This window comes from Xenopus tropicalis, chromosome 1, assembly GCF_000004195.4.
Source record: "Xenopus tropicalis strain Nigerian chromosome 1, UCB_Xtro_10.0, whole genome shotgun sequence".
NCBI lineage: Eukaryota > Metazoa > Chordata > Amphibia > Anura > Pipidae > Xenopus > Xenopus tropicalis.
In genome coordinates this window covers 104,753,792-104,763,370 of record NC_030677.2, presented here as the reverse complement: position 1 = coordinate 104,763,370, position 9,579 = coordinate 104,753,792, and the positions used below count along the sequence as shown (strand labels likewise).

General features: G+C 37.0%; 2 protein-coding genes across 2 annotated transcripts; both read right to left on the bottom strand.

Annotated features, from left to right (window-relative positions):
• Positions 1-1,373: 1,373 nt before the first annotated feature.
• crygdl.6 (crystallin gamma D like gene 6) lies at positions 1,374-3,245 on the bottom strand. Its single transcript, XM_002934786.5, has 3 exons — positions 3,171-3,245; positions 2,019-2,261; positions 1,374-1,712 (listed from the first exon to the last, which is right to left on the bottom strand). The coding sequence occupies exons 1-3, from the start codon at positions 3,177-3,179 to the stop codon at positions 1,437-1,439; spliced, it is 528 nt and encodes a 175-aa protein (XP_002934832.1). The 5' UTR covers positions 3,180-3,245; the 3' UTR covers positions 1,374-1,436.
• A 3,396-nt stretch (positions 3,246-6,641) lies between these two features.
• On the bottom strand, positions 6,642-8,609 carry crygdl.5 (crystallin gamma D like gene 5). Its single transcript, XM_002934787.3, has 3 exons — positions 8,528-8,609; positions 7,204-7,446; positions 6,642-6,982 (listed from the first exon to the last, which is right to left on the bottom strand). The coding sequence occupies exons 1-3, from the start codon at positions 8,534-8,536 to the stop codon at positions 6,707-6,709; spliced, it is 528 nt and encodes a 175-aa protein (XP_002934833.2). The 5' UTR covers positions 8,537-8,609; the 3' UTR covers positions 6,642-6,706.
• Positions 8,610-9,579: the final 970 nt, after the last annotated feature.

The following is a 9,579-nucleotide window of genomic DNA, read 5'->3' as shown; positions in this document are numbered from 1 at the left end:
AATGCACTATGTTGCAGGTGCTTTTAAAGGTTGTGGGTGCTGCAAATTTATCAGTGGCAAGGTTCTTATCAGTTATTGTAAAATGCCGTGCCCTTGCATACTGTACAGTTCCAAAGTTGTCCCAACTGCCTTAATGCAATAGTGGAAATAATTTACTTCTGAAGAATTAAAATGTACACCTGTCAGCTGCTTCATTATAGCCCCTTATCTAAGGAATATTATACATTCAATCAGTTTTTCAAGTAATACTATTTACACACACACAGTATTTAAATAAATATACTGTATGTTGTGATGTGACCCATTTCAGTGTCTCTCACACATCCCTAAATATATATTTTCAGTACAGGTATGGGATTCCTTATCCGGAAACCCGTTATCCAGAAAGTTCCGAATTATGGAAAGGCCATCTCCCATAGACTACATTATAAGCACATCATTTTAATTTTATAAAATGATTTCCTTTTTATCTGTAATTATAAAACAGTACCTTGTACTTGACCCCAACTAAGATATAATTAATCCTTATTGGAGGCAAAACAAGCCTATTGGGTTTATTCAATATTTAAATGATTTATAGCAGACAAGTTATGGAGATCCAAATTATGGAAAGATCCCAAATACGTAAAACTCCAGGTCCCAAGCATTCTGGATAAATGGTCCCATACCTGTATATTTTGCTTACACAAAAAGTGGGTATTAACCTTTTCATTTCCCCTAGGGTCTGTGCAGTTTTTCCTAATTTTCCACAAATTATTTTTTTACGGGAACTCTATTCCTGATTGTGTCAGCATCCTTCTTTGCCATAATATTCCCCAACTATTTGCCACATAAGTATGTATCTTTGTTCTATGTTCTATGTTCTTTTATGCCTTTTCACATTGTTGGCACCTTTTTATTGAAAGAGTTAAGATTTGCTGGGATTGGAAACAAGCTCTAAAATTAGAGATTGATGGCTTTTATATTTGCCCTGCATGATTTGTCTTCTTCCATATACTCATCTGCACCAATAAAACATGACAGCATCCTGCAGAATAAGGTTCATAACAGTTTTTTTTATGAAATAGCATCAGAATGTTTTCATGTGTTTCCTATTTTTGTAAAGAAATTGATATTTAGGTTTTGAAGCTGGTTTTCCTTTCTGTTTCACAATGAGAAGTGTTTGACAATCCATAATATATTAGGCTGTCCTCTACTTCTCTAGGCCCTTGACATACATAGCATGAACCAGTGTTTAGCTGTTAAGTATAACCAGATTATAAAGAAGTCATCTAGGTAGTTGTTACCTTTGACCAGCAAAACAAATACTTAAAAAATCAAAGGCAAAATGACCAGAAACTTTCAAGAACTTTAAAAAATACAGCCCCATAAAATACAATGAATTTGTTTTGTCATTTTATTGTAATAAATTTGCATTGATAAAGTTAACAAATTATTTAAAATCTGTGATAAACTCTTCTGAATGAACCAATTCTGGCGCTTGAGGCTCCCCAGTCACTGTATCTCCTGTATTGTCCAGGTCTCAGGTAGTACTGACGTCCCCTGTAGTTGGGTTCCTCATAGAACATCCAGTGGCCATCAAACACATTGCAGGAGTGAATGTCATGGAAACGGAATCGATCATAAGTATTGGGGCAGTCATCAAAGAACTCCATCATCTGCCCTTGGTAGTCTCCTCTTTCATAGATTCTCATTTTGTATTGGCCTTGGTACTGTAAACAAACAAACAAATATTAAATGTACCTTGCATAATTACAAAAACCATAAAACCTGAGACACCCATATAACAAATGTTTTATATTTGCTTCAAGTTTATGAATGAATTAAAGATTTGTAAAATCAGTGTTTTTGTGCAGTTTAAGTAAAATTAGTAAATTATGGACCTCATAGAAAACAAAATTGTAATATTCCACATTGCTTTACAGAGATTGTACATCCTTTACATCAGTGCTTGCCCCAGTAGACTGTAGCAACTATTGGATCTAAGGAAGACCGAAAATAACTTTGAAAACACTTACATCGGGGATCATGCGGCAGGACCTGATGGAGTCATTGAAGCCCATCCATCTCTGAAAGTCTGGGTATTCTCCTTGCCAGAGGTAATACTGGTGTCCCCTGTAACTGGGGTGCTCATAGAGGATCCAGTTACCACCCTCTACCCTGATGGAGTTGCAGCGATTGAAGTATGAGGACAGGTCAGAACAGTCTGAGCCGCACTCATAGTGGCGGCCTTGGAAGTTCCTTTGCTCGTAGAAGAAGATCTGAAGACAAATATGATAAAATGAAAGTCTTTTATAAAGATTAAAATTAGGTGTTTGTGGATAAAGTTGCTGACAACTCCTTACAGCTATTTATATTTAAAATTCCTCAGGCAGAAGCAGAAGAGCTAGCCACTTAGAGCTCATTCAAACTGCCCATAGGAATGGTGTTTTGTGCACCTTGCACTGAATTATTTATCCAGCGTTGCACAGCATTAGGGGGCACAGTGCAGCCTTGTCCTAATTGCCTGCCATAGGGAAGGCAGTAAGGATTGCAGCCTATGTCCCATGTGCTTCCTAACTTACATCTCTCAATGATGTGCAAACTAAGGGATAGGTGGGGTAGGAGTGGGGCACCTTTGTTCCTCACTCCACCTTCTCTTCTTGAATAGAGTGTAGTACTTGTATTTTACTGATGTAGCTCCCATATAAAACCTGTTTTAACCCATTTGAAATATTAAGACTGGGGTGATGACTCCAATGGTTACCCTTTTTTAGGTTTGATAATAATATATGTATATCTTATGATACTTGTAATACAATGCATATTCTTTAACCAAAATACAGGGTCTAAGAACATGGCATGTGAAACTATTATTTTTGATTCTAATTATTTATAAAGCAGTGAATGATTTTATGCAAATGTGTAACTGTATAGTAACATTCTTGGATAAATAGTGGTGTTAAAAAATAATTAAATTAATAAAATCTATCTAAAATGGATACTGTTGCTTTTTACATAACATTTTATATCACTTTTTATGCCAAAAACTATTTTCAGTCTGAACAACTGAGTTTGATACATTTTCAACAATGTTTGATAAATATGGCCCAGTGATTTCCCTGTCATTTGTCTCAGCCAAGTTTGTCATTATTAAAAAAGATTAAGAAGATTTTTTAGCTCAGACTTACCTTTCCCATTTTGAATGGATTCAAATTTTCAGCCCAGTTAAAGGGTGAGAAGGGACAGCCTTTATATATGTCCTGTATTGCTGCTGTCTGCATAATGGTTCCAGAACTCGCTTTTCTGTGCAGTGCATAGCTTTACCTAAAGAGCCACTCAGCATTTCCCTACTGTCTTTGTGAATGTATTTCTGTGGTTCTGTAGAAGGTTCTATAACACATTCAGGTGAAAACCATTGATAGTAATAAAGGTACAAATAACATCTTTTTCAGTGATTTATTTTTGCAAGCTTTGGTCTGATGTAGACATTACTTGACTACTGTAACCTGCTGCTAACCGGCCTCCCTAACTCCCATCTTTCCCCCCTACAGTCTATATTAAATACTGCAGCCAGAATTCTCCTCCTCTCATCCAGGAGAGTTCAGGCCCTTCCCCTGCTAAAGTCCTTATCGTGGCTTCCTATTAAACAAAGAATAGTGTACAAACTCCTTCTCTTAACCTTCAAAGCCCTCCATTCCTCTGCTCCTCACTACATCTCTTCCCTTGTGTCTCCGTACGTTCCTGGCCGACTCCTTCATTCCGCGCAGAGCAACCGTTTGGTTGCGCCCCAACTACTACTGCTGTTTCCCGCCTTAAACCTTTCTGCCTTGCTGCCCCTTACATTTGGAATGCCCTCCCCGATTTCCTCCAGAGAGAATCCTCCATCAGTCTTTTCAAAACTAAACTTAAAGACTACCTTTTGGAGCACTCACCCAGCACCTGATCTGGGAACTGGCACTTATATTGTAGTGTCACCCACTGTGACCTACAGCACTTATATTTGCCCATTTGTGTCTGTTAGTTACCCCTCCCATATAGATTGTAAGCTCTACGGGGCAGGGACCTCCTTCATCTTGTGTTTCTGACTCTTATTGCAACTGTACCTTGTATTTATTTGTATTTATTGTTGTACTTTGTATTTATCCATTAACTTTAATCCCATTTGTATTAATGTATTCTACTGTACAGCGCTGCGTACATAAGTAGCGCTTTATAAATAAAGATATACATACATTATTTTGCTGTTTCCCAATTTAACTGAATGCATGAAATTTCCTTTTGCTTATGTAGTGATTATTGGTCTGACTTTTTAGACCAACTTGACAGTATTTCCATATTAATGTGGGGGTGCCCGGGGATCTGTACTTTGTCCTGTGTTGTTCCCTCAATACACATTTTCTTTAGGAGACCTTATTTCTTCATTTGGCCTTAAATATCTCATATATGCTGATAACATGCAAATATATCTAGACACCCCTTCATTAACTTGTAAACACTCTGACACAGGTCTGCTAACAATATCCTCCTAGATAAACCAACACCAACAATCTACCTAAAACAGAGCTTATGGTCTTCCCACACCCTTCACCTTCTTTACCCATAACTATTGATGGTATGACTACTTCTTTTCAACTCTAACCATATCAATGCCATTGCCAAAACATGCTCTTTTTCCTATGTAGCACTGCAAGATATACTTCTTTTTCACAAGTAACAACTAAAACACTAATCCATGCCCTCATTTTATCCTGCTTAGACTACTGCAATCTCCTATTAACTGGTCTCCCAGATTTCTATCTCTCTCCCATCGCTCTAATTAACTCTATTAATCCACTCAATTTCAAGTGGATTTTCACTTGAAAATTCAGCTAGGGCTGCACTGATTGCAACTATATATAAATGCAGTCTGTGCAACCCTGAAACTAGCAATAATTAGATGTGTAACTGAATTTTCAAGTGATCTGGTCACCCTATGGTAAACCAAATATCCAGAAACCTCTGAATTACAGATTAAAATTAAATATATTTTTTATTTGTTTGATTTTTCTCTGTATTCAACAGATTGTATTACTCACCTTATACTGGCTTCATAATCTAGATAATGTTATAATGGATATTTGCTGTTCAAAGTTAGGAAAAGTGGGCAGAACCACCAACAGCCAATTACATCTCACCTATTTACTTTCAATGGTGAAATGTAAAATGCTGTCAGTCCCACAATTTTTACAGATCGAAACTTTGCATAATTGGTCACTGGGGGACTGCAGTTCAAAAGTAGGAAAAGTGGGTTGGGCAAATAACAGCCAATCAGATTTCATCTATTGAATTTAATTGGTTTAAATTTAAAATGCTGTCATTCTCACACTATTTATGCCAGGGTGCCCACTGTTTATCACTTTATCACTGGGTGACATCAACTCAAAATTAGAAAAAGGGGGCACACCCACCAACCACCAATCACAATTTGCCTATTGACTTTTATTGGTTTAAATTAAAACTGCTGCCGTTCTTTAACTATTAATCCTAGGGTCCCTAAACTTTGCAGAGTCACTGAGTAACTGCAGTTCCAGGTTAGAAAAAGTGGGTGGAGCCACCAACCACTAATCAGATGTCACTCATTGACTTTCAGTGGAGAAATTTAAATTGCTGCCATTCTGACACTTTTAAAACCAGGGTCCCAAAATTTTGCAGTGTTTTTTACTATATAACTGTGGTCCAGGGTTAGAAAAAGTGGGCAGAGCCAACAACAGCCAATCAGAATTCATTCAGTGACTTCACATTTTTCAAACCAACATGAAGTTTGTTTTCAAACTGCCCTTTCTAGTTTCAATATTATTTTTAAATAATGCTAGCCACTAAAAGAACAATATGTGCTGTAATTTCTTTCTGGGGATGAGGTAGAGTGGGTGCCATATAGTAGAAGATTGAATGCCTTTACTATGATGGATTATGTTGTTGGTGCTTGTAAAGGTTTACAAATTTATTAGTGGCAAGGTTTTTTTTGGTTGTAGAATGTAGAATGCAATGCCTTTGCATACTGTACAATTCCAAAGTTGTCTGAATGCATTACTGCAAATACTTCTCCTCTAAAGAATAACATATATACGGTGACTGTGAACTGTGAATCCTCACTTATCCACCAATGTATATTATGGTCTTTGTAATTTTTCCCCACTACCCACTCTTCATTCCTGATTGTGTCAGCATTTTCTCCATTGCCTTAATATTTCCCAACCATCTATCCCATAATTATGTTACTTTGTTGTATGGCTTTCATATTGTTACAGACAACCTTTTCATTGGAGTTTGAAAGCTGTAGGTTAAATTCTGCTGGGACTGGAAACCAACATTAGAGACAGATGCCGTTATGTTTGCCCTGCATAAAATTTTGCCTTCATCCATATACTATTATCTCCACCAATACAACATGGCAGTCTCCTAGGTTCATAGTTTTGAAGCTGGTTTCCCTGTCTGTTTCACAACAAGAAGTGTTTGACAATCCATTATATAGTAGGCTGTTCTCTACTTCTCTAGGCCCTAGACTATCAAGAAGTCATCTAGGTGAATGTTACCTTTGACCATCAAAACAAATACTTAAAAAATCAAAGCCAAAATGACCAGAAATTTTCAAGAACTTTAAAAAATACAGCCCCATAAAATACAATAAATTTATGTTTTGTCATTTTATTGTAATAAATTTGCATTGATAAAGTTTACAAATTATTTAATATCTGTGATTAATTCTTCTAAAAGAACCAATTCTGGCACTTGAGGCTCCCCAGTCGCTGTATCTCCTGTATTGTCCAGGTCTCAGGTAGTACTGGCGTCCCCTGTAGTTGGGTTCCTCATAGAACATCCAGTAGCCATCAAACACATTGCAGGAGTGAATGTCATGGAAACGGAATCGATCATAAGTATTGGGGCAGTCATCAAAGAACTCCATCATCTGCCCTTGGTAGTCTCCTTTTTCGTAGATTCTCATTTTGTATTGGCCATGGTACTGTAAACAAATGAACAATTATGAAATGTACCTATCATAATTACAGAAACCATAAACACCCATATTAGACACCCATATAACAAATGTTTTAGATATTTAGTTATATATTTGCTTTATGTTAAAAAGCAAGATTGTAATATTCAGAGATTCTACATCTTTCATATCAGTGCTTTCCCTAGTGGACTGTAGCAATCTGAGAAAGAATCTAAAAAAACACTTACATGGGGGCTCATGCGGCAGGACCTGATGGAGTCATTGAAGCCCATCCATCTCTGAAAGTCTGGGTATTCTCCTTGCCAGAGGTAATACTGGTGTCCCCTGTAACTGGGGTGCTCATAGAGGATCCAGTTACCACCCTCTACCCTGATGGAGTTGCAGTGATTGAAGTATGAGGACAGGTCAGAACAGTCTGAGCCGCACTCATAGTGGCGGCCTTGGAAGTTCCTTTCCTCGTAGAAGAAGATCTGAAGACAGATATGATAAAATGAAAATCTTTTATAAAGATCAAAATTAGGTGTTTGTGGATAAAGTTGCTGACAACTCCTTACAGCTATTTATATTTAAAATTCCTCAGGCAGAAGTAGAAGAGCTAGTCACTTGGTGGGGGGTAGGAGTGGGGCACCCATGTACCTCACTTCACCCTCCCTTTTTTAATAAAGTGTACTTATGTGTTTTACTGGTGTAGCTCCCATATAAAACCTGACAATAATGTATGTATATTCTATGATACAATGCAGGGTCTTAGAACATGTCATGTAAAACTATGTATTTATGTATAATTATTTATAAAAGCAGTGAATGATTTTATGCAAATGTGTAACTAGTGATGTTAAAAAATAATTAAAATCCATCAATGAATCAATGAGTATCAATGAATACTACTGATTTTTACATAACATTTTATATCAGTTTTTATGCCAGAAATTGTTCTCAGTCTGAATTTGTCCCAGTGACTGAATTTGCACCAGGGGTCAGATTCCCTTCCTTGTTCCCAACGGTTCCCTTGTTCCCTGGGTCCCACCTGCATACTAGAAATTCATTATTTCATCCTAAAAATGCACACACAAGTCACAGTATAGACAGATAAATTACATAAGTTTCTTATAACGTTACTTGTTTTTTAAGAATTGTCTTTTCTCTATACCTCAAATATATATGAGCATAGTGGTTTGGTGTTTGGAGCGGAAAAACAGATAACAATAATAATTAACTAGTAAAACATTACTGATATTGAAAGGAACTGGATGTTCCATTTAGTCAAGTTACTGATTTTCTATTTAGCAGCACAAAAATGTGCAAGCAGGGTTCGCATAGGACTGCCACAAATAAAATTGGTTGGGTTAGGCCGTAGGATCCTCCAATAGGATATTCATCCTAGGGTCACCAAAGTATTAGTTATCACTGAGGGCTACAAAAGAATGTTATATTTTGGTTAAATATTCAACATTGTTTTACAAATATAACCCAATGATTGTCTTGTCATTTGTCTCAGCCATGTTTGTCATTAATAGAAAAGATTAAGAAGATTTTGTAGTTCAGACTTACCTTTCCCATTTTAAATGGATTTCAATTTTCAGCACAGTTGAGGGTGAGAAGGGACAGCCTTTATATATGTCCTGTATTGCTGCTGTCTGCTTGATGGGTCCAGAACTTGCTTTTCTGTCCAGTAAGGAAAATGTAAACCTCTTTTATCTGATATTGTGCTGTGACAGTCAGTTCTCTGTGCTTACTGTCACCTGTGTTCCATAGTTTTAACTAGAGCCACCCAGCATTCCTTCACTCTTGTAAATGGATTTCTTTGGTACTGTAGAAGGTTCTATAGAAAACATTCAGGTGAAACAATTCATAGTAAAAAAAAAAGGCACGGTACATAAATAACATCTTTTTCAGTGAGATATTTGTTTAAACTTTGGTCTGATGTAGACATGGTTTCCAATCCAAAATCAAATTCAATTAAATGCATGAATTTCCATTTGTCTTTGTAGTGACATGGGATGTGATTATTGGTTGGAATGTTTAGACTTGACCAACTTTACAGTATGTTCCAACTAAATGTGGAGTGCCTCAGGGCCCTTCACTTGACCCTTTGTTGTTTCCCAATACACTCTTTCTTTAGAAGACCTTATTTCTTCATTTGGCCTTCAATTTCACATATATGCTAATGACATCCAACTATATCTAGGCACCCTTTCAATAACATAGACAGGTTTTTAAGTGGCCCCAATTTCCTCCTGGGTGAACCAATGCCACCTCAAATTGAATCTAGTATTCATGATCTTCTCACCCAAATTTGGCCCTTCAATTTCTTTAACCATTACTGATGATATGACCATTAATGCTGTTAATTTGGCATACAGCCTGGGGGGTTGTCTTACTAGTTCCTTTCCTTCTCTAACCATATTAATGCCCCTGCCAAAACCTGACACTATTTCCTATGTTATACTGCCAGGATACGACCCTTTCTTTCACAAGTAACAGCTAAAACACTAAACGTGGCCATACACGGGCCGATTCTAGCTACCGATAATGGTGCGTTAGACCAATTCGGCTGCTTATCGGCCTGTGTAGGGGCACCAACTATGGGCCAATCTTCTACC

What these genes read in the sequence shown, in the direction of transcription:
- crygdl.6 (XM_002934786.5), bottom strand. An exon ending in CCTGCCGCATGATCCCCGAT is followed by an intron (nt 1,713 to 2,018) that starts GTAAGTGTTTTC and finishes GTTTGTTTACAG; the next exon opens with TACCAAGGCCAATACAAAAT.
- crygdl.5 (XM_002934787.3), bottom strand. An exon ending in CCTGCCGCATGAGCCCCCAT is followed by an intron (nt 6,983 to 7,203) that starts GTAAGTGTTTTT and finishes ATTTGTTTACAG; the next exon opens with TACCATGGCCAATACAAAAT.